The sequence below is a fragment of the Sebastes umbrosus genome, chromosome 15 (genome assembly GCF_015220745.1).
Source record: "Sebastes umbrosus isolate fSebUmb1 chromosome 15, fSebUmb1.pri, whole genome shotgun sequence".
In the NCBI taxonomy this organism is placed as follows: Eukaryota; Metazoa; Chordata; class Actinopteri; order Perciformes; family Sebastidae; genus Sebastes; species Sebastes umbrosus.
The window spans coordinates 1053466-1079127 of NC_051283.1; the positions used below are offsets into that span (position 1 = coordinate 1053466).

General features: G+C 39.3%; 1 protein-coding gene across 3 annotated transcripts; it reads left to right on the forward strand.

Moving 5' to 3' along the window:
• iffo1a (intermediate filament family orphan 1a) lies at positions 1–24069 on the forward strand. 3 transcript variants are annotated; one of them, XM_037795466.1, is made up of 10 exons: positions 1–624; positions 1196–2334; positions 11378–11438; positions 11747–11842; positions 12024–12164; positions 12795–12973; positions 13056–13173; positions 14579–14680; positions 16487–16617; positions 19821–24069. In XM_037795466.1, the coding sequence occupies exons 2-10, from the start codon at positions 1334–1336 to the stop codon at positions 19966–19968; spliced, it is 1977 nt and encodes a 658-aa protein (XP_037651394.1). In that variant the 5' UTR covers positions 1–624; positions 1196–1333; the 3' UTR covers positions 19969–24069. The 3 variants fall into 3 exon arrangements, with proteins under 3 accessions (XP_037651394.1, XP_037651392.1, XP_037651393.1); XM_037795464.1 differs by having other exon boundaries at positions 3–624; positions 12792–12973; XM_037795465.1 differs by having other exon boundaries at positions 3–624; positions 1211–2334; positions 12792–12973.
• Positions 24070–25662: the final 1593 nt, after the last annotated feature.

Genomic DNA, 25662 nt, shown 5'->3' on the forward strand with positions numbered 1-25662 from the left:
GTGAAAAGGGATTTCAGAATGCTAGCTAACGTTAGCTAACACGTCTTAACGGGCAATGCGATTGGCTCTTGTAGTTACAACACATTTATTTGGAGGCGTTTAAAAGAAGGTGAAATTAGTATCCATCAAGCTTTACTACTAAACGTTAACTAGGTTAAATGATGCTACCTCGCAGTGGGAGGGAGGAGCATAGCATAAGAGGTTATTAGCAAGCTAGCTGTTAGCTACGTCAGATCCACTGATCACTGGGAGTATGAAACCGTTTGGGGGGAAAATGTGGACATTTGTCTTTTATTTCTTGTTTTTGAAAGGTGAACTAAAATCATTTAAAACTATTTTGAATGATGTAACGTTAGCCTCCATAGGATTGATCCAGGAAGTTTGAAATCCATCTATTTTGGGCGGCTTTAGCACAGGTGCCCCTCTACTCTGCTCAGTACGGTAGCTCAGACAGACTGTAGGGTGCTCCTCTGTTCCAGTCAGTACGGTATGTGACCGCCGCAGTCAGACTATGTTTGTGTCTGAGCTCTGCTGCTCTGCTGCACCGCGCTGCTCCACTCTCTGATCAAACTCATTCACCTCATTATCTGGTGCCAAAGTTCCTGTTTTCTCCTCGGATTCCAGGTACTGTGCTTATAATTTCATTACAGCTGCAAAATATCTCATAGCGCTTTATTATAGGGCTTAGAATAAACATTTGATGATAGTGCGCGTCGCCACTGTGATCTCTCGACTAGAATTTAGTGCTGCGTAAAAGTACATTTTGCTGCAGCAACCAGCGGTGTGTCTGCGGGTGTAGAGGCACCTTGTTGTACTGTACAGTGTCCCCATTACTGTCATACTATATGTGGAGGAGATTGTCATTTTGCTCTGATTTTCGGCCCTTGGAGAATCCTTTAACCCGCATCATCTGGCTTTAACCCACTGCTCCTCTGCATAGAGGTGAAAACAGGAGGAACAACGAGGCAGCTGGACCTGATTCCGGTTCAGGACTATTATCAGATTATAGACTGAATTATTTGCTGAGTTGAATAGTCTACATAGAGATGTGGATTCCTGTGTAGAGGCACCTTGTTGTACTGTAGATTCCCCATAGCATCGCCTTATTATTATATTAGGAGGAGTTTGTAGTTTTGCTCTGATTTCCGGCCCTTCAAGCATCCTTTAACCCGCATCATGTGGCTTTAACCCACAGCTCCTCTACATACAGGTGATCATCGGGTGACATCAGGAGGAGGACTCAACAACGAGCTGGACCTGACTCCGGTTCCGGACTCTACTCACATTCTAGAGTGAATTATTTGCAGAGTTGAATATATAGAAATCTGGGTTCATGCCGGATTTCGAGCACTTCAGATTTTCCTATTCCAGCATGAATCCGGTCCTGGGGGAGAGTGGCTTCCTGGCCCCGCAGCAGCCCCCCCACCACATGATGGGTCTGGGTCTGGGTCTGGGTCCCAACGACTCCGCCATCCCGGAGCCTGGCTACTTCCTGGGGGAGCCCGGCGGGTTCGGGTCTGATGGGTGGTCCGGTCTGGACCTGGGTGCCCTCCCGCCTTCGGGTCTGGCCTACCTGCACTTGAGCACGCCCCTCCACCGCGTGCCCCCTGCGGCCACGGCGCTGCGCAACGACCTGGGCTCCAACATCAGCGTCCTGAAGACCCTGAACCTGCGCTTCAGGTGCTTCCTGGCCAAAGTGCACGAGCTGGAGCGCAGGAACAAGGTGCTGGAGAAGCAGCTGCAGCAGGCTCTGGAGGACAACTCTGGAGGGGAGGGACACCACAAGCCGCTGACTAAAGACATGGGGGTCCAGACTGGATTTATTGGACCTATTCCATCCAGACCAGGTCTCATCCAGCTCCACAACGCCAACAACTCGGCCTACCTGCCCAGTGGCCTCCTCTCTCCGACCCTCAACCCTCCTCCTCTGTTCGACAACAAACACCTCCACCCGAGCAAGCTCTCCACGGATTCAAACTCCAACCTCACCACATCCGGGTTCTCCATCAGCCCGGCCCTGAGTCCCAGCGACCCGTCCAGAACCATCACCAACACCAACACCAACATCAATGAGAAGTCCTCGTGTCACACAGGGACCAACACCAACCACACACCCCCTCCTCCTCCACCGCGCTTCCTCCCCGGGACCATCTGGTCCTTCAACCACACCCGCCGGTTCGGCACCGGGAGGGAATCGTGCGTCACGGGCCCCGGGGTCTCCTGGACGCACCCGGACGGTGTGGGGGTCCAGATTGACACCATCACCCCTGAGATCAGGGCCCTGTACAACGTGCTGGCCAAGGTGAAGAGAGAGAGAGACGAGTACAAGAGAAGGTAAGAGTTGTTCACATATTGATTATGGTTTATTGAAACTTTGACCATGGCTGGTTGATGGATCATCAATTCTAATGCAAACATGTTGCCATCCATGTGGTTGATTTGTGACGCAGAGTGTGCAGTGGTTTGGTTTCCTGCTGAGGTCTTTTCTTGTCAGGGTGCGCAACTTTTTAATGTAGTAATGGCCCATGACTGGTCGATTATTAATATCACAAACATTTTGGCGTTTAAGTGGCAGATTTCTGATGCATAGTGTGTAGTGATTTTGTTTCCTGCTGAGGTAATTTCTTGTCAGGGTGTGCAACTTATCATCGAATATTAATATCACAATATAAGAATATTTGATATTGATATACTATATATCACAATATGGCAAAATTGCATAAAAAAAACTATCAAATTCAATGCAGTTTTTTAATCAGTTTGCCTTGATATAAAGTGAAAAAAATCAGTTTGTTTGAAATCATTATTTAAAAAAAAAAAAACATTTTTTAAATTAATAACACAATGTCATCATATTATCATCATACAATTCCTCTCAAAGATAAGATAAGATGGACTATACTGAAAAATTGGCCAGCTCTAAGATGACCAACCAAAACACTATATATAAAAGAAAACATCATTTCAAAAAAATATCACAACAATAAATCGAGCAACAAAAATAAAATCTTGTCCAATGTGTGGTTTACAGACTGTCTTTCATCATAATACACATATTAAATCTGTTCAACAAGTAAAAGGCAACTGATATCTCGGTCGAGCCCTACTATATAGTATGTGCTGTGTCAAATAGGTGTGAGGAGGATTGAGTTTTCCACAGGAAAAGGCAACAAAACAAAGTGTCAGATTGCATTATGAGGATCATTGTCATAATATTATTCTGGATGGTCTGTAGCACCAAGATAAGGACTATAGAAATGCAGCTTTAAGGGGGTTGTAAAAGATAAAAGCATTATGCAGCAGGACATATTCATGCCTCCCAACCCAGCTCCACTTTAACTGGGAATGACTCATACCACCAGTCAGACTATGAAGTAAAGACTTATTGGATGGCAGCATCAAGCAGAGAGCGGACAGTCACTGTCTGGTTGTGATGTTAGTCTGTAAGATCATAACCAGATATTGATCCCACACAGTAGGGTTAAAAGTTAATGTTTTCTCGGGCAATTTTCACTTGCCCCTATGCAAATAGTTGTATTTATTAGTGGTTGTCAAATAACAAAGACTAAAGTTAATTGTCATGTTATATCCGCCTTGCTCTCAAACTTGCAGCAAACTGTGCAGTACATAGTTGGAGTTTGGCCCTCATCCTCTCTAATGCCACCCAGCTGAGCTGCTTTTTAGCTGTACACAAATGAAGCAATCTGAAGTTGGTTAACTTGATAAACACTGAGGATGCCTACTGGAAAAACAAAGGTTGAGATGAATGAGTTTGATGTACACAGTTATTAATTCTTAATGCTCATTTCTGAAGATGAAAAATAGGGACTAGATTTACTAGCCTGACGTAGCATTTTACTTGTTCCGGGCAAGCAGCAATCCTTATGGTTGAGCCCTGCTAAAGTGTCACAGCAGCAAAATGACGTATATAAAAACAGGATATGTATAGTATAAATAAATAGCCTAAAAAAACTATATACCATACATACTCAGTTGTCAGTTTATTAGGTAGTGGGGTGGGACAATACACTTTCATAGTTATTATACACAGTACAGTATGCTGTATTGAACCTTATAGTACTTGTTTTTCATGCTTCATTTTGTATTAGATACTCAAATTGTACACTCAGTTTCTAGTGAAAGTGTATTGTTGAAAGTCGATGTGCCACCTCACTACCAAGCGTTAGCTCCTGCTCCACAATTTCAATTGAATTCAATATGCTTTATTGGGATGAATGTACAAGAACAACATTGCCAAAGCATCCAGTAATAATGTATTTTGGCACTGAAGGTTTTATTCATTGATCTCTCTGAAAGGCTGAAACATTATAGTTGAGTAGGGTTGAGTGATTTGAGTTTGTCCCCCCACAAGGATTTTGCCAAAGAGTTTATGCTGAGGTAGCGTGATCGCTTTAATGTCTCTGCTTGTATTGGGTCATTGAGTGCAGCGCTGCAAAACGCTGAGCAGGACGACTTTATGGCAAGCTTTACAGGATGTTTTTTTTTGCATTACGTGACATTCATTTGCCGGATGATTTTGTCCAAAGTGACTGACCATAAGTGCATTCAAACTTTATTAATAAAAGCTCAATGTCCTAAAAAAATTGGAAGTGCATTTCTTTTTGTATCAATGTAAGAAGCATCTTGATTTGTCTGGTATTTAATTCACTAGATTAACCTGGCAACAGACTAATATTCTCACCAATCTGTTTCATCTGGAAAACAGTTTCTGTTGAACTTTACAGCATATTCAATAGTGATATTACATATAATATTTTACTCATATATTGGGTTATTATCTGTTCAATATTCAAACTAAGTGGTTATCTTACTGTACCTGCCAAAAAATTGGAACGCCTTTACAATAAAAAATAGGTATATGACAATTGTAGAGCTGCAACGATTCGTCGATCGACAGAAAAATAATCTCCAACTATTTTGATAATCTATAAATTGTTAGTTATTTTTCTCTGTTTTATATCATATTAAACTGAATATTTGGGGGTTTTGGACTGACAAAACAAGACATTTGAAGACTTCACCTTGGACTTTGAGAAACTGGGATGAATATTTTTCACTATTTTCTGACATTTTACAGACCAACAATTAATCCTTTAATCTAGAACATAATCTGCAGATTAATCAGTATTTGAAAATAATCATTATTTGCAGCTCAAGACAATTGATTTTTAAGCATTGCATGCTGCAGCTTTAATCAATAAATATGACGTTGGAAGCCATCAAAACCTATTTGCACATTGTGCAGCTTGAATTCTTTGTTTGTTTTTCTTTTGTGACCTTTGTCACCTACAGCAGGATCTTACATGATAGGATTAAAAGAACAGCATATAAAAGAAACAAAATCCTCAGGAAGATATGATTGTGCAGAGCATGTTATCAATGAATACAAGGAATTCCTGTTCATTTGCAGCATTTGTGTTGGTTTTAAAATGAGGAATTAAGTAGGGCTGTAACTAACGGTTATTTTCATTGTTGATTAATCTGTTGATTATTTTCTGGATTAATTGATTCGTTTTTTGGTCTATTAAAAAAACTGTCGATTAGTGTTTCCCAAAGCCCAAGATGACGTCCTCAAATGTCTTGTTTTGTTCCCAACTCAAATATATTCAGTTTACTGTCATAGAGGAGTAAAGAATTATTAATTGTTTAGCAAAATAGTTGGTGATTAATAAAATAGTTACAGCTAATCACGTTGCAGCTCAAGAATTAAGGCTTTGCACCCCGGGGGCTTGACGAAGAAATAATAATAATAAAATGCAAAATACTTGCCTTTTATTATAGGGCTTTTATTGTGAAGGGAAAGAGTGGATCTGGTCAGCGATGCCCTTGTTAACATTGAAATGAGATAAAGTTTGTTATCTTGGTTCGGACTACGAAGCCTCCATGTTGTTGTTGTTTTATAAATTTAGACGCAACTCAACCCGGTCTGCGCAACGTGATTGGTTAATGCCTTTACTCGTGGTGCACAAGCTCAGAAAAATCAACCTCGTTCCGAAAAAGATGTTGCGTCTTCGCCGCGTTATGTTCGAATTTTGTGTGAAAGTATTCATGACAAAAACAACAGTTTGAAAAAATAAAATAGGCCCTAAAACCCCCCCTGTTGTGTAAAGGCCTCTAGTCTGACATGCCACATAACAAATCTCTATTTTGTGTGTGAAGGGTTTTGCTCAGCATGCAGCTTCTGTTTTGTTCTTTCGAGCACTGACCTGTTTCCCACTCGTACACTGACACACTGCTGCTTTATGCTAAAAAGCACTGACCTCACTGCTTTGTGCTTCAGCCTGCTGAGGCAGGATGCCGCTGCAAGACAAACCTTCAGTCACATCGATTTCAGTTTTACTGAACAGCAACAACTCACTCTCTGACCTGTGTGTTTCTGTGCTCATCGTTTACATTTTAGTGCAGCACTAAACTGCATTCAAGTTTGAAAGCTCTTCTTGAGATAGAAGTGGTTGAAATATTTCCTCCAATGAATCAGTATTTTTAGAGAATCCTGCTTCCTTAATGTGATTTTGTCAAAGTACAGAATGATTCACAAGTGTTAAATAAATGTACACCAGTTTGGGAGAAATAGGCAGTTTGATTTGATGGGAAGTGAGGAGGGATGAGACTTTATTTTAATGTTCGTAGTTTTTATTTCACTTTGCAAAAAAACACTGAAGAATGTTCCCTTTGTAAAGATCCCTCTCCGTTTCCTATACCTCTGCCCCTGATAAATAGCCTATTTGTGCTCGAAACATACTTTTTCTAAAGGTAATAAAGTAAAAAAAAATGTAAAAGTAGCATTCTGTGAGTCTTTAGGAATTAGAAATCATTAACATTTTTGAACTCAAAGAAAGATGTGCACGTCTTTTGCACACTGGTGTAGTTTTGAAGTGGAGTTACCATAGATTTGTGAATTGGGAGGTTGATATGTGAGGTTCAGGTTTTCATAAGTAAAAGTCCCATTCATTTTTCTTCAAACAATATCAGGTGGCTGACAGTTGGAGCACTTCAAGGTTTTGATATATGAAACTCTCCTGATTGATTCATGAATACAAAAGATCTAACTACCCTTCAAAATCCCCAGACAATTTTGACCAGAAACCAAAATGGCCTTCTCTAAACTGCCAGGAATATAATTCTGCTGGAGAAATGCTAAAGCCTCGTATCTATCCTTTTTTTCTGCTGGCAAAAGGTAGTCAAATTTAAACTTATTGAATCTAAAACACTGGAATTAACTCATAAATATGCCCCTCCCCCCCAGTTATTAATCATAGAATGTAAGCGCCCCTCAGGTTGCTAAATGACCTCACTGTCCTTGACTGTAGCTGTGTTTCTATGTACTGTATGTACAGTATATAACTCCCACAATCAGCAGCTGCCTCCACATCACAGCTCTATTATAGAGGCTGTCTTCCATTAAGGGTAAAGGAGTCATTTAGCTGTAGCTGTAAATGTTTGGCTGCCTGTTTGTCTGAAGGGAGGAACTGTCTGGGGAAAGGTTTAACATGAGCTATTGTTTTTCCTCTCACATTGAAGTCCCTCACTCTGCTGTCTCCCATCTTCTGTTCCTTTCTTTTTTGGTCCTCTTTGTTTAGTCTCTTTCTCTTATTCCTCCTCCTCCTACCAGCTGAGTTTTGTCCTGGTACCTGCAATGCAGCACTGGCCTGTGACCGCCAACAGTGATGTCACCCAGTCTGCCATGTCTCCTCTCTGTCTCCTCTCCATTTTATCTGTTACCCTCTACCTCCCTCTCTCTTATTTTATCTCTCCTCACATTTCTCCCTCTCCATTTTTATGCTCTCTCTCTCTCTCTCTCTCTCTGCTGTCTTGTTCTCTGTTTTCTATTGAATTGTTTGCTGCTGTCCCCGTTGACTCTCCTCATCCATCTCTGCCTGCACACACCTTGTTTCAACCCCCCCTCCCCCCTTCTGTCCCATGTGAGGCTCTGCAACGTCAGGCTGGCGCTGACACTCACTCAGCTCTCTTTGGATTTCTCTTACGCTTTCAATTCTATTCAGTTATGAATACATATACACTACATGGCCAAAAGTAAGTCGACATTACACCTATATGTGATTTTTGAACATGTGATTCTAAAACCACATGTATTAATCTGAAGCAATAACAATATGCACTCTTCTGGGATCATGAAGATAACTATGAAGATAACTATAAATCAGGGCTGTCAATCGATTCAAATATATAATCGCAATTAATCGCATGATTGTCCATAGTTAATCGCGATTAATCGCACATTTTCTATCTGTTCAAAATGAACCTTAAAGGGAGATTTGTCAAGTATTTAATACTCTTATCAACATGGGAGTGGGCAAATATGCTGCTTTATGCATTACCCTCACAGGTACTGCATTTAGCATAAAACAATATGCTCCAATCATAACATGGTAAACTGCAGCCCAACAGGCAACAACAGCTGTCAGTGTGTCAGTGTGCTGACTTGACTATGACTTGCCCCAAACTGCATGTGATGATCATAAAGTGGGCGTGTCTGTAAAGGGGAGACTCGTGGGTACTCATAGAACATGGGTGATTACTTTGTGAGCACAGAAAAACAAATAAGATATGTGGTTTTAATACGTGAGCTTTAGAGGTGTTGGTAAGTGTATATATTATTATTTTATATTTAACATCGGACCGGGCCTGGCTAACTGTTTCCCTCTGTTCCCAGTGTTTATGCTAAGCTAAGCTAGTCACCTCCTGGCTCTAGCTCCATACATAAACACACAGACATGAGTGGTATCTATCTTTTCATCAACTCTCGACAAGGAAGGGAATAAGTGTGTATCACATCGATCTATTCCTTTTAAGGAAGTCAAAGTTGGCTGTTGATATAAGGCAGAACAGGAGGTAGTGTCAGTTTGAATTTACGTCACCCTCTCCATGACGTCGTCGTTTGCTGACATCGCAGATCGTGAGTGCAGCAGTCGCTTTCACTCTAGTGAAAGGAAAAATCTCAGATAAAACACACAATGTGAAGGCCTTTATTATTCAGATGGACTCTTTGCTACATTTTAATAAGCTTTTGCATCATCCAGCAGTTATGCTTATCAGTTATAAACCAGCATCTGTGTAGCCAGTCTAACATAATGCCGTCCAGCAGCCTCACTGCAGAGCCACGTGTTGAGACTGACAAACAGATGAGAGCAACAAGGACATCAGCTCTCTCACTGTGACACCCTCTTCTCTGCTGTCTCTGTTGAGGTGCTATCACATCTGTGTCTGAGTGTCTTTCTCTCAACCCAGTGTTGATTTTCTCCCCCTCATTTGTGACACACATCTGATGTTTATCAGTATAAACAGCAAAAATCTGCACGGAGTCACGTTTCATTCAATGCATGAAACCTACTTACTTGTGTACTTGAATGGTCATATTAGAAATGATCTCTGTTAACATGGAGGCATCTGATCTGAGGTCGTCCTCCAGAGACATGATGTCATTATTTCAGTGCTACAGCAGCTCCAGCTGAGCAGTGTCAGTGTGAAGGACAAAAAGGATGCAAAAATGGAGAGAAGCCAGAACAACTGAGATGATTTGTTGATGGTATTTAAGACGCACAAACAGTTGCAAAGCATTTAGAACGAGTAGAAGAAGCAGCAGAAAACAAAACCATTCAATAGATCAAAAACAGTGAGGCATGAAATAGCCTGAGGGTGGCACCAGTGGAAGGATGTTGTTATCTTAATCAAAGGCTATTTCCATGTACGGTGGCCATTTCAGGACTTCTAGACACAGCTTGTCAGACTCGGCTCTACACGCTCTGATTTTGCTCAACTTGTTTCCATCTATGCTTGAATTTGTCAGCTTCAACTGTACGTATTCAGATCTGGTCTGAGATTCACTTGAATGTTAGTCTGTCCAAGTCATTGTAAGTGCAGCATGGTAATGTTAGTACTATTGTAAAATTACAGCTGAGACTGATGGGAATCTGGTCATTTAGTTTTAAAGATATCATTTCATGAACTGAAGAGTTGGAATAGTGTAAAGTCTGACCTGTTGTTGGCACAATAGGAAAAGTCAGGGTATCACCAAAGTACAGATCAGGGTTATTATAGTAAACTAAAACTGAAACTAAAATGAAAATAAACAGTGAATCATTTTTAGTAAACTTAAACCAAATAAAAACTATATCCTTTAAGAAAAACTGAAACTAAACTGAAACTATATTACTTGGGTAAAAAAAACTATAAAAATAAAAATGAACAAATTCATTTCAGTTTGACTTTTTGAACTATAATATATCTCTACTGAAAAAAGGAGACAGCATGAATTTCCACCAACTCTCGTGGCGGTGAACCACAGAAACTGAACAGACTTGACCGCTATGTCGTAATTGCTTCACATCAGACACTAAAGTAGCGCGAAGATTAAACATGAAACATTATGGCCATTTCTACACAGTAGCATGTATTTGTATGTATACTGTATGTAGCTACATACTTCTGAGAACTAAAACTAAATTTATAAAAACTAAACAAAACCTTTCTGAAAAACTGAAACAAAACTAAAACTAGCAAACTAACTGAAAACGAACTAAAACTAAACTAAAATGAAATCGAAAAGTCAAAACGAAAATAAAGTTTTAAAAAAAACAAATTAAAACTATCACAACCTTGGTACGGATATACCAATACGAGACTGACCTCATTTAGTGGATGGGATATCGGCCATAACATGACAGATCCACATTAAATATGGTTTGTTTGTGAATGTCATTATAACATTCATTGTTTTTTTTGCTATCACAGCAACTGAATTTTTAGTGCCACAGCAATCTCTGAGGTATAGAGATCTTAAATGTGGGAGAAATAGAGCTCTGGTATTGGATCGGTATAGTCAGAAACCCTGAGTTGAGCTTTTGGAATTGGTATCAAAAGAGACAATTTTGGATTGGTGCATCCAACACCAAGGTAATACGGATTCAGTCTGTCTGGACCTGGAGTGTATAAACCAAATGTCATCGCAGTGAGTTTCACCACATATTTGACTCTGGACAGTGACCGACCGATTGACCCATTGCCGTGTCACTCTGCTACTGTGGCTAAAAACAAAATTGGTATTGGTATTTTTGTCACTGCCACTCTGCATGTGTTTCTTTTTAATATTGCTATGAGTTCACATTTGTTTTTTGACCTGAGATGTATCACATTACATTAGAATGAGAATCAGTCAGAAAGAAAATGTGTTGTGTTTCAGAACACTCCTAGTCCTGCAGTTTAAGCTCAGCCTCGGTCAAATAGTGTGTGGATATTATGTGATCATCTCAGTCTGTTCTTCTGCTACAAAGTGCTGATTTATCTGCATAAACCTCTGTGTGATTACATTACTACTTTCTCTGTGTGTGTTTTGTAGATGGGAGGAAGAGTACACAGCCAGAATGGACTTGCAGGAGAAGGTGGCTGAACTGGAGGAGGTAAAGTGACATTTAGATGCAATCAACTTTTAACTGTAGCCACACTTCCCTACAAAATGTAGCTCTTCTTCTTCTCTAATTCTTCTGAATGCACCTCTGCTCTTCTTCCTTTAAACATAACAAATGATCCGAAGGATGAAAACCACATGTTCTTTATCCTCTTTTTTTTTTTTTAAATATGTCCAATACATACAGTATAGAGTATTAAACAAGATGCACAACAAATAGTGTAGTCCTAAACATCTGTAATATGCGTGCGTGCGTGTGTGCGTGCGTGCGTGCGCCCGCGTGTACGTGTGTGTGTGCAGGACCTGCAGGAGAGCGAGGTGTGTCAGGATGAGCTGGCTCTGAGGGTGAAGCAGCTGAAGGCAGAACTTGTCCTCTTTAAAGGACTCGTCAGCAACGTAAGTCTGCTCTGAGCTGCGTTGAACTTTATTTTTGAAGTAGGAAAAATGTTTAAAGCTGACCAAAATATTCAGAAATGAAGAAGAATGTCTTCATCTTGCAGGCATAACAGTAAATATAGCTAAACAAAATAGATTATTTAGATGAATGTAGAATAATAACATTTTCTATCTCCATCAGAACCTGTCAGATCTGGACAGTAAGATCCAGGAGAAGGCCATGAAGGTGGACATGGATATCTGCCGCCGCATCGACATCACCGCCCGCCTCTGTGACGTCGCCCAGCAGAGGAACTGTGAGGACATGATCCACATGTTCCAGGTACGTTTGTGGTGATAAAATGTCCTTAACCCTTTGAAAACGGCCTTCTTGCGGGTGGCCTGTAGGAGATCGTTGTTTGCATGATGCAGTTTAAATCAATCTAAAATAAAATCCAGAACAGCTACAGCATCCATTCTTTTTGCAATAGAAAGCTAAGGCTTCTGTCTTATTGATGTTGACATCATGTTATGTGATGATAACACAAAAATACCATTGCAGTCACTGGAGAGATATTTCTATTGTAGCTGAAACTATTAAAACAACTTTGCACTCTGAACTATGTACGTTTTTAGTTTTTGAGATATTCTCATTTTTATGAGCAAATAACGTAAGGAGTGTTAAGAAATATTTTGTTCATGCTTCTATATTGAGAAATCTTTTGGATCAATATGTTTTATGTGTTTATTTAGGAAAATCTTGAGACAAATGTCTGTTTTTTGTTTTTTTTTATTGACTGACATAACCTTGTAGCTTAGATTGTACAGATTTTTGGGTTATGATGCAATTGAAGATACTCCAAGAAACTACATCACAATAAGCAAAAATACCAATGTAGACACTGGCGGACCATTTCTACTGCAGAGTTCATCATCCACCTTCACTTTAAATAAACACGTCTCCTTCCAGCAGGTGGCCACGCCCCCCTCCACTCTGAGGGCCAGAAAACCGAGCGGGCAGTCGGTGAAGGGCGGGGACGGAGATGAACTGAGCATGTCCGAGAGCGAGGGAGGTGGGGCTAAAGACGAGGAGTCGTGCAGCACGTCGGCCAATCAGATCAACGAGCAGATGCAGAGGATGCTGAATCAGCTGTGGGTGTTTTGGCTGGTAATGTTTCAACACACTGATGTTAAACCATGTAGTCCACATGTCTAATGTGTGTGTGTTGTCCAGGAGGGAGTGTGAGTTTGAAGATGACTGTGACAGTCTGGCCTGGGAGGAAACAGAGGAAACTCTGCTGCTCTGGGAAGATTTTCCTGGATACCCGCTGGGAGTGGAAACACAGGGAGAGGTGCGTGCACACACACTCTCACACAAACACATTATCTTCATTTTGTGCACACTAACTCTAACAGATTTAAAGGTGCTATTGATAGCATTCAGCCACTAGATGTCGCACTCTCCCTCCTTCATTCAATTGCATTGACTTCAAAACAAATGGTTGCCAGTTCGTTGCACAACTTGCATATGTTATGGTTTAGTGAGACTCAGACAGTTATGTCAAGTGATGAATCCTCCGTGGTAGAGTAAAAGTCATTTTGCAACATGTAGCTATACATTAGCTATAGATTTAGGTTACTTCGTGCAGTGGTGTTTGAAGATTCATGTAATGTTAATCTATGGTCATCTGAGGATATGGCTAACTAGTTTTATGTGACATTTAGCTTGTCATCTAAGCGGGGTTGAAGTGCAAGGAATACGCAGGTATACAGCGTATGCCTACTTATTTTTCAGTCGGCCACCCACTTCTAAACCCCCTGTGATGTGCATCTTCGTTATACATTGTTTGAGGGAACTGTAACGTTATTTAACTGGATGCAACTGTCACTAATGCTTAGATGCTAACATAGCTCATCAGGGTTTGAAGCAGAAGATCAGGATTCAACCCTGTGTTCTTCACAAAGCTTTCAAAATGGAATACCAGTTAAAATACTGTCATGGTTGATAAACCTGCAAAATAAAGAAGTACAACGGACAATTTCTAAATAAGAAATTGTTAATTGTTACCTCAAAATATAAAAAACCTGCATCTTTAAAAACTACAAATGGTGAGAAGTCAAAGCCACAGCAGCTTTAGATGAAACAGAAGCTTCCTTCAAAATGTGACCACTGTATAGAGAAGCCCAGGTCGCAGTGTCCCCATCCAGCGCCATTTTCACTCTGTCAGTGAAGCCACCGGTGTCTCCTGTCGGTTCAATCAGTTTTACTTTGTACCACTTCACTGATCTGACCTGACCTGGTGACGCTGACGACTTGAGTCTATCCTGGTGACCTGTAAGATGTTTTTAACTTAATAAGCCAGAGAGGCTAATGACCATCTTTGCAACGAGCTGAAAGAAACCAAAACAGATTCAAATACCTTAACACACTGTGGTGCACCCACATAGGTTTAAAGTTACTTATTTTGGCTGCTCAGACCTTAATCTCTTCAGGACTGTGTAGTTTGTGGTGATGTTGGATTTTATTAGCCTATATTGTAGTGTTTCCAGTATTCTGTCCACTACTTGGTTTTATATTTTTTAAGTTTCTATTATATTTGGTGTCTTATTTAAAAGTTTGTCAGTTAGCATGCACTAAGGTTTAACAGCAACACAGAAACATATTGATGACTGATGATTATACAGCTCCATATCAGCTATATAGGTGTAAATGAACAGTGTTTTTCTCTTTTCTCCACATATACTCCTTGTATCCAGCTGCAGCAGCAGGAGGAGTCCATTGAGGAGGTGATTAAAGACACAGAGTCTCTGTTCCAATCCAGAGAGAAGGAATACCAGGAGACCATCGACCAGATAGAGGTGAGTCTGTTTCTGCATTGTATTTATTACGTTACGGGGACAGATATGTTCATAGTCACATTGTGAGGATTCATCACATCTTACTGAGTCAAAAAACTTGTTCCCGCAAGGTTTTTATTATCGGAACAGCATCAAAAGTAATACCATTACTGTTTTTAGTAGTGGCTTAGAGTTCTTAGTGTAGTTTGGACTCGGGATGTCGATACCAGAAATTTGGTGGTTGATACCAATACCAGTGAAATTCCAAGATTCTCGATACCAATTTGATACCACAGTAAAAAAACAAAAGTAAAACAATAAATCCCAGGTACTTCAACATTCACTCTTTTATTACTGCTTTTTGTTAGGAAGTTAAACAGGTCATAATCCCCTCTCTATTATCCAGTTTATATTGCTGTGAAAACATCTCCTTCAAACTATTTTAGTCAAGTTTCTCGCCAAAAATTACATTTTACAAGATTACATTTGAACACATCATGATAACGTTAGAATTTAACTTCGCCCAATACTCATTTTTACTGAATAGAGCCTGAACACATCAATGTAAATGTATAATGTAAATCAGGAGAGCTGGTTAACGTTAGCTTTTAGCAACCGGTAAGCAGCACAATCCTGCATGAAGCTAACAGCTAATGTTAACTGGCTCTCGTCCTGCTGATTTCAACACAAATTTGTTCTTCACAATGTAGCATTATCAGGGTGTCCCCTGGACACGGCGATAGCGAGTTTACTGCATCTCAAACACATTTTCTATCGAGGACGGGATGCCGTTAGTCTCGAGTCCAGGTCAGTATTCGTTTTTCTGCAGTACTGCAGGTACCGTCAGGGCTCAAGACTAACAGCGAGGACAATAGAACATTTACCTGATAATGCTACATTGTGAATAACCAAACTGTGTTGAAATTGGCATAAGAGCTAGTAACGTTAGTTGTTAGCATCCGGTGGGCAGCACAGTCCTGCTTGGCTAAATAATGGAGCTAACAGCTAACGTTAACAGAGGTTGAATTAAGTTATGATGTGCTCAAACTCTATTCAGTAAAAATGTGCACTGGGGAAAGGTAAATTATAACGTTATCATGATGCGTTCAGATGTAATCTTGTCAAATGTAGTTTTTGGTGAGAAACTTGAGGTATATCATCAGGGATTAATAATAAATTCACAAAAAACAATATGCAAATGGTATTGACTACTACATTTCTGGTATTGTGACATCCCTGGTTTCTGCTATACTTGTCAAAGTATCAGTAACAACAGAGTCGCTGGTTCTGGAAGAGTTTTTACCCATTCTGTGTTCCTATCTAAAGTTTTTCTTTACATTTGTTTCGGTCTGTCATTTTGGAATGGCCCATGAGTCTAAATATTATAATATTCATGAGCCTCAGCTACAGTTGCCCTGGAGAGACGTAAATCAGTGCAGGAGTGAATACTAAATACTACGTCGTTACAATTGTAAAGAAAACACGGCACCACAGCAGCTGAATTCACCCGCAATTGACCCAGAATTTAATAATGAATTGATTTAAGCTACAGATTGTGTTGCCAGTCATTTTAAGCTCTGTGTTTTGCTGTTTATGCCGAAATGCACCTTGGGAGTTGTAGTTAGTCTACCTTGAAGTTTTTATGCATATGTGTTTTATGTCACGTAATATTGCCTATGAGAAAAATGAACTGGACTTTTACTTCCAGAACCAGCGGCGTCCAGAATAGCTCCTTCCACTTCCCAAATGTCTAATAGTATTAATTGGAGTAATTAGAGGTAGTAGTGCCAGTAGAGTTAATGGATTTGTGTTCTCTGTCCTGGTCAGCTGGAACTGGCCACGGCCAAGAGCGACATGAACCGTCACCTGCACGAGTACATGGAGATGTGTTCGATGAAACGAGGGCTGGACGTCCAGATGGAGACTTGCAGGAGACTCATCACACAGAGCGGAGACAGGTAACACACACACAAGAAATCAGACCAACCACTATAACATGAACTGGATATGGCAAACTGTTTTAACACCTACAGGGCTCTAGACTCACTTTTCCACTGGTAGCACTGGTGCTACCAACTTTCTCAGTTGGTCGCACAAGCACATGATTTGGTCCCACCCTTTTTTTGGGTTACAGCATGGTATTAATCAATGATCTTGCATGCTAATAAATAGTTGTCTTAATTTACATACCCCAGTGAAACATTGACAATGCCTCGAAACTTGATATTTGCAAAATATTTTAATCTGAATATTAAGTTTCTCTGCCACGAACAGTGATTAACAAAATAGGTCATCTTCTATAACATCAAAAGAAAACATAACAAAAATGTTGTTAAAAGCAAAGCATGACAACAGAATGTATGTTTGCACTTAACTTAAATTAACATAACTTCAATTAAATGAACGTAACACAACATTCCTTCAAACCCTGCAATTCAGAGGGGCCAGCTCTTAAAGTTGGGCCTCCTAACCCTCTTTCCCTGGGAGAGCCACTGCTTGACATCCTGCCTGGCATCATAGTCCATCAGCTCTGGCCTCTCAACACTGATTCTGATGACCACATTGCCTACAATAAACACACAGCATAGCGTTCCCCTCGTACCGTAACCACGGCTACTGTGTTAGCCATTGTGGCTGAAAGTGGTACTCCTTTTTCTTCACCTGTTTGTCAGCCAGTCTCTCCGTGCCTGTTGCACATTCATCATCGGTGGTGTCTGAGTCGGCACCTCTGTTAGACTCTCCCTCACCACCAGCTTCCTCCTTTCTATCCTCATTTGGTTTTTTAAAATAATCAGCAATAGACCGCTTCATTTTGGGGAACAGCGAAACTTTGGTGCCCTGCAGTATGTGATGCCCTTAAGGTAGGGGTGGCCTATGTGCACGCGCAAAGGTTTACACAGAACAGAGGAGAGTGCAGGAGGGGAGAGAAAGGCTGCGCCAGTGAGGAACAAAAAGGACTGCTTTCATCTGCAATATCCAACGCTCTTACCGTGTTACCAAAATAGTAATAATCACGTACTCGCACAAATGCGACTAGGTAAAAATTTAACTTGCACACTCCCAAAGAAAGATCACATATGCGATCATTTTGGTCACAGTCTAGAGCCCTGAACTATCTGTCATTACATTTTAGATATCCATAATAGCCTTTATCCTAGTCACGGTGGTAATTAAAGATATCCACAATAGCATTCTTACCAGTAGGAAGTGTATTTCAATATATCTACAACTTTGATTGTACTAGTCAAAAATACATTTTAGATATCTTTAAGTCCTTAAAAAAAATTAGTGGCCATTTTAACATTTAATAGATCTGTAATTGAATTCTTCCTAAGAAAAAATATGTCACTTTTGCCATTCATGTGTATTCAGCTTTCAATTTCTCTCACTCTCTTTCTCTCTCTCTCTCTCTCTCTCTCTCTCTCTCTCTCTCTCTCTCTCTCACACTCACTCTCTCTCTCACTCACTCTTTCTCTCACTCACTCTTTCTCTCTCTCTCTCACTCTCTCTCTCTCTCTCTCTCTCACTCTATCTCTCACTCTCTCACTCTTTCTCACTCACTCTCTCTCTTTCTCTCTCTCACTCTTTCTCTCTCACTATCTCACTCTCTCTCTCACTCACTCTTTCTCTCTCTCTCTCTCTCTCACTCTATCTCTCACTCTCTCACTCTTTCTCACTCACTCTCTCTCTCTCACTCTTTCTCTCTCACTATCTCACTCTATCTCTCACTCTCTCACTCTTTCTCACTCACTCTCTCTCTTTCTCTCTCACTCTTTCTCTCTCTCTCTCTCTCTCTCACACTCACTCTCTCTCTCACTCACTCTTTCTCTCTCACTATCTCACTCTTTCTCACTCTCTCTCTCTCACTCACTCTTTCTCACTCACTCTCTCTCTCACTCACTCTTTCTTTCTCACTCTTTCTCTCTCTCTATCTCTCACTCTCTCACTCTTTCTCACTCACTCTCTCTCTTTCTCTCTCTCACTCTTTCTCTCTCTCTCTCTCTCTCACACTCACTCTCTCTCTCTCTCTCTCACTCACTCTTTCTCTCTCACTATCTCACTCTTTCTCACTCTCTCTCTCTCTCACTCACTCTTTCTTTCTCACTCACTCTCTCTCTCACTCACTCTTTCTTTCTCACTCTCTCACTCTCTCTCACTCTCTCTCTCTCACTCACTCTTTCTCTCTCACTCTCTCTCACTCACTCAAAAAACTAAAAAATGAGATGAGTTAATGATAAAAAAATCATTAACTCATGTCATATACAGTTTGACTAGAATAAAAATAATGAAAGGATAGTTTTAGTAATTAATACTAATATTAATACTTCATTTTAATATCAATAATATATATAGTATATTAATGAATACAGTACTCACTTAAGATGGGTGTTGGAAGACTTGCAGACATTTGGACTTGTCACAGCAGGACAACCAGGGGTGTAATTAATAACATTAATGATGGCTGCATTCCATTTTGGTGTTGAGGACTCGGTTATTGTGCATCACTGGCTTTCATCACTGGGGCAATTTAATGGAACAGAGCCATTGTTAATGTTGTCGGTTAAACCTGTGAATTTCCTACTATGACGAGTGAAGATGCTGTGAAAAAGGTTGCTGTTATCGTCCCTCTCTCCATACTGGCCCTGAAGCCTTTTTCAGAGTTTTGGAGCGTTGAAAATATCCTTCCACCTTCCACCTTCCTCCCTCAGCCCGGTACACAGTAAAGAACAACTGGTCAGCACACTTCAGGCTACAGACACTGCATAGGATGGGGTCAAGGCTGCCGCAGGTTGTGCCTTTTGTGTTATCATTAGGGAACGACCGATACATTTTTTTAGGGCTTTATTAGTAATCAAGGAGATCAATAACCAATATACATTTGTAGTAAAAATTTTAATTTACTGTCAAAATTTTGAATAACAAACGCAACACAAAACTTAGTTTGGATGTTTCTCAGTGGGGTTGTATGAGGGACTTATCAATAGTCAGTGTATTACCTATAGTAGACGGCGGTCGGCAGCCAAACTTAAAAGTGCTAAATGTTTGAATCCACTGAGAACAGTGAAGCTTTCTGCCCCTTCAGGTTCAACGAGTTGGAAACATTTGAGCAGCCGACAGAGTGACAAAGGCTAAATCTACATTATGTTTTCTCCCTCTACAGGAAGTCGCCCTCGCTCATCACATTGACGGTGGACGACTCCGACAGCGAGGAGAAGAAAAAGCCAGCTCTCCCAGCCGAGTCTGAGAGCAGCGATTCTTACTGCAGCGCTAACACCGCCATCCCTCCCCTGACCTGGAGGAAACCCTAACACACACTTCAATGCACACTGCTGGTAAATAATCTCACACTAATGCTCTTCTCTTCCTCCACTGCTGTTTGAGAGCCTTAACTATGTCTCTGTTGACTTAAGGTAGAAATTACTTTAAAACCAGCAGATATAAAATGTCTTTTTGATCTTTAAGCTTCTGTGAATGCAGCCAGTGGTCCGTTTTACTGGGCGCCAACCTGACAGCAGGTGAATTTGAGCAAAAATGTGGACTTAAATCTGTTTAAGTTACACAAACGTCCACACAAAACCAGAATTTGCTTGCAAAGCTTGTGTAGTAAAATTATAGAAAGATTTAAGCTTCATTAAAAAGGCAATAATTCTTCACTTGATATTTAACTGCTGCCCTCCTGTGATTATCAGCTGTAACTGCACATCAGTGAAGGTCAAACATTCACTGCTTTTGTTTGTTGACGAGATGAAAAGGACACATTTTTATTTTGCACACTGACTTTGCTGTTTGATGTAGGAGACAATTATTTGCACAGTTTCTCTTTGTGCACCTGCAGCTGAAAGGCATTATTACAGTAACGCACAAAGAAATAGTTTGCACACAACTGTTAATTGAAGTGGTTAAGAGTGATCACATGTATGAACAGTAAATAAATAAATAAATATTTGCAAGAAAAATATTGCAAGTATAGCATCAGTTTAATTCCTAAAATCGTATTTATCTGATTCCATTTTCTTACTATTTGACAGATCTCCAACTATAAAAGCCCAACTTGCCTTAAACTGATTTGAGAACATTTGAGAAATATGACATCTTCTCTAATAAAAATATTGTATCTGCATGAGAGTGAAAGTTAGTCCAGAGACCTGTCCTGAAAATGCATTTTTAAATGTTAAATCCTAACCACAATTAATTCACAATATTTTAAAAGTACATATTTTGGAACTCCACCTCGGATTTCCGTTACTCTAAATCTGCCTCACATACTGTGTGAGTGTAATTTAATTGTTTATCATTCGGCTTGTAAAAATGCGACTTGTATAAAGGACAGACGTAGGACTGTCACTAATGATTATTTTTATTAATTAATCCTGCCATTACTTTCTATTAAAGGAATAGTTCACCCACAAAATTATTGTTTTATCAATTACTCGCCGCATGTTACCTTGAATCCTTGAAGAAAGAGTTTTTCTGTCGTGCCTCCACAGCAAACAGAGAATCTAAAAACAGCAAAGCATGATTAAAGTAAACGGGGGACGCGTTTAACAAAAGCAAAACTATATCAAAACATTCGTTTACAAACTCTCACACAACTGAATAATCCACGTCTCATATAATCCACGTCTCATTTATCCAGTCTTATGATCACTACTACCCAAACACATGCATCTTCACAGAACCGGACTATTTCAAACACTTCCTCCACTACTGTCTCATGCTTGCACAGGCGTGCTGCGAGTCTGGAAGAGCAGTACGCTTATGCTACGGATCTTTTCATTGCCATTCTGTTGCTAGGGTAACAGCTTTGGTCCAAGTTTACTTCCTGTCAGCTACTGCATTAACAAACCATGCAACAGGAAATAGAATGGGGCCCATTTAGATTGTTTGAAAAGGTCTATAGTTTTGCTGTTGTTACACCTGGACCCCGTTTACTTCAATTCATCAAGACTTTCCTCCGTTTTCAGATTGGCTTGCATATTGCCAATTACCGGCAATTGCCGGCATACACCGATTACATTACTTGCCAACCGCTCCCGCCGTCTTTTTGCTTTTTTATAGAAATGAAACTCAATTAGTTCATGTTCACTCATCGGCATGTTATCAATACATAGTCGGACGACAAACGCGGGACAAGAGAGTGTTGACAGACAAGACGATGGCGGAGGAGTTGGTGTCAAAGTGAAAAGCAAAGTTGGATATTTGGCAATATTCCTGATTTAAACCCAATAATATAAGGGATAATGTTAACAAGACAATCGCCGTGTGGAGGATGGAGCGGTCACAGTCGGTGGGTGAAGTATTCCTTCAAATATCAGATAAAAAGGTAAACAAAAAAAAGGACCAACAGTCAATAGCTTAAGATTTTACTAACTAAAGACGAGACTAAAACAATCACATATACAGCGGCTGGAACCTGTATACTTTGGGGCATTTTTGCTAAACAAATTACAATTATCCTAATTTTTACTGACTAATTTTCTGTCAGTTGATTAAATGATTAATTTAATGTTTCAGTTCTTAACCGATCAATTTATAATTGAAGTCTTTATTTGCTAAAATGGGAATTTATTTTTGAGAATTTGAAGAATCTCTCAGCTGAGGTGGATTTTTGTCTCTAAATTAAAAGGGAAGGTGTCATATTTATACACCATCAATCACAAGCCAACCTCCATCAATGCTAACATGGAAATCTATATGTTATGAAATAATTACTCTTAAAGTCCCATGTGACGCATTTCATACATTTCCACTGCAGAAATAACTTGTCTGTTAGTTTGAGACGGTTGGCAACAACAGAAATTTAAGGGCATTTTATTTTTATTTCACAAAAGTAAAAACCTATTTTAAGAATGTACAGTTTGTAAATGCTAAATATTGTATCTTATGTATATAATAAGGCTGTGTATAATGCTGAATTATTTAATGCGGTAAGCTTCATGTTCTTGTGATGTAAATTTAGCTGAGATGAATGCAATTTAGCATATTATTTATACCTTTTTAGTTTTACCATTGCTATTAGTAACAATTGATTTAGACATCTTTAGGCCTTTACACACCGGGGCGTTTTTTTGTATGTGAGTAATTCGTATTTCAATATATTTTTTCGAACTGTTTTCACAGATGAAAAAGCAACCTTTTCAGAGCTTTTGCAGCACGAATAAAGGAATCAACCAATCACGTTGTGCGTACAACGTGCGCCGTGCGTCCTTCCCACCTCTACTGAAATATGATCTCCTTAGTCAGTTTATAAACAAACATAATATTAATGTTAATCACCTTGTCATATTGCTTATTACTACAAGCTAGATTTAGAGGTGTGATTTGTGGTTGCTGGTAAAAATGTAATAAATAATTCCTGACAGTGACAGATATATTAGACTTCAGAACATCTCTGACTACGTACATGCTGAAAATCAAACATTTTTACTGTATAAATTTAGATATATTTCCAAAGTAAAAGTCCCTAGGAGTTAACAGTCAACGCTCCCGGTGTGTAAAGGCCTTTAGTATTATCGTATCAGTCAAATTTAAAAAGCATAGTACCTCAGTAGTTGTTTCAGAGTAATATTTCAGAGTAAATACACCTGCAGCAATGATTAAAAGTTGACTATTTAGTTTCCTGTTTAAGGACGTGTACATATGGAGGAAAGAAGCAATTTTGCTTCATTTTACTTTGTCTGTGCCAGTTTTTCTCTTTGCTGACATGAAAGTGTCCCAGTTCACCTCTTCAAACAATGAACCATCTTCCATTAAATGAATGTCTGCTTAGTCAATAACCTGCCATGTTCACCACAGAAAACAGATCCATTAAAGGAACACTTTTAGTCCTGTAGTTTTCTTCTCTGAACACATTTCTAATCAAAACTAGACTCAAAAAACCTGCTTGTTTCCTAAACTCTAAACTCTTAACTCTAATTTTACAGTTTTCACCGAAAGTTCTTAGTGCTCAGAACAAGTAGACTAACATGTAAAAGTATTCCTTTAATGTCAAGGAGAAACAAAAGTGTACAATATACCTAAAAGCAAAACAGACATCACTCACCTCATGAAACTGTGTACAGATGCTGCTTTAACTGAACTGTTGACGTCTATATTATCAGAATGTAAATAGCATCTCTAGAAAGAGTAGAAAACAGAAATAAATCAAATGTGAAAGAGAAAGAAAATGACTTAAAAACCTCAAAAAACAAGTGAGTGTAAACAGCAGGAGACCAATAAGTCGACGGAAGACGCTTCAACATATCAACATGTACTTGAGCAAGGCACTATTAGTAGTAACAATCAGATTGTAGACAAAATACTTGTTTTCATGAGGTCTTTAACGTCTTTTCTTTCAGTCACAGCGCTGTATGTTTGATCCGTTGACTAAAGCTAAATGAAAAGTTGCAGAATAAAAGATATTGAAGGAGTCTGTTGTGAGTTTGTCGTTTTTTTTTTTTTTAAACTAAAACATTTACTCAAGTACTGGGCTAGAACATTTTTACTTTATTTGTACTATATTTCCACTGGATTGGCTACTTTATTCAGCTACATTTTAAAGGAACTATTATACATTTTACTGCACAATGACATCTACAGTTACTTTACAGATTCAAAGTTTACATGTTAAATATAGATCATTACTAGATAAGGACTCAGATCCTTTACGTAAGTAAAAGCAGCAAAACAAAATTGTAGAAACGCCACAAGTAAAAGTTAAGCAATAAAAATGTTAGGTACTATTAGTAAAAAAAAGTACTTTAATGTACTTTTTTCCCTTTTTTTTTTTACTATATTTCCACCGCATTGACTGCTTTATAATTTATTCCAGTAGATTTTAAAGGAAATATTTTACATTTTACTACTACAGTGTACAACATTTGACATCTACAGTTACTTTAAAGGTCATTTATTATGCAAAATGAACTTTTCCATGTCTTTTAAACATCAATATCTGTCCCCAGTGCCACCATCAGGCCACCATCGTATCATAAAAGACCATCCTCTCTCTTTTTCTCCTGCTCCATCTGTCCGAAAATGCGTCTGAAAAAACGCCGAGCAGCACTTTCTTACTTTTGTTACGTCGGGTAACGAATTTCATGCCATATAATGGTTTCCTGGTGGAACGGTTAGAACCAGAGGAGAACCTCCAGCTAGCTGACCCGGCCACAGAGTGACTCCCTCGCTTCCGCCTCGTAACTATAAGCAAAGTCTGCTCCTACTTCTGTTAGTCTGCAAGAACCAGCAGAACAGGCTTCATGTACTCCCATCATCTAAATATAACATGTTCTTTCACAAAGGCTTTATGTAATTACACTGTTTCAACAGGTGATATGAAACATTAATTTGATGTCATGCATGTAGAAGAGTACAGGTAGTAAATAGTGACTGTAAGCAACACAACACATTTCTGTTTCACAGTCAAACTTTATTTGAGTAGACAGATGACAATATTAATTATACACAGCATTTTTAATTCCACCTGCAGTTATGTTAACATGGTACAGGAGAAAGTCTATTTCAGCTCCGGTGAGTGTAACGTTAACCGGTCTGTAGTCATGGTAACACAGAGACAGCTTCTACAGTAACTAATATACCATTACTCTGATTACTTTACTACGTTTATTAGGTGTCTTTTACCAGAAATAATGAACTGACTACTGTTTCACATCTTCTATTTTCCACCCTGATGTTCGCTGTGTTTACACACCGTCTCATGTTAGCTCTGTAATGTAGCTACATGCTAACATGTTGGCTCTGTAATGTAGCTACATGCTAACAAGTTAGCTGTGTTATCCGACATTGACTTTTTTGTATCAAATTATTTGACATACTATACTATGACTTTTTTTCAAGAACTTTTTCGACATACTATACTATAATTTTTTTTATTGAATTTGTGCGACATACTATGCTATGAGTTTTTTTAAGTAATTTTGCAACATACTATACTATTAATTTTTTTCATCTAATTTTGTGAAATACTATTTATGACTTTTTTTCTAAAAACTTTCGACATACTG

Bases quoted from the DNA above. Each gene is read 5' to 3' on its own strand.
- iffo1a (XM_037795464.1), top strand. From the start codon at position 1,334: ATGCCGGATTTCGAGCACTTCAGATTTTCCTATTCCAGCATGAATCCG. The intron at 12,165-12,791 runs GTACGTTTGTGG...GTCTCCTTCCAG, and splicing joins ACATGATCCACATGTTCCAG to CAGGTGGCCACGCCCCCCTC. The intron at 14,681-16,486 runs GTGAGTCTGTTT...TGTCCTGGTCAG, and splicing joins AGACCATCGACCAGATAGAG to CTGGAACTGGCCACGGCCAA.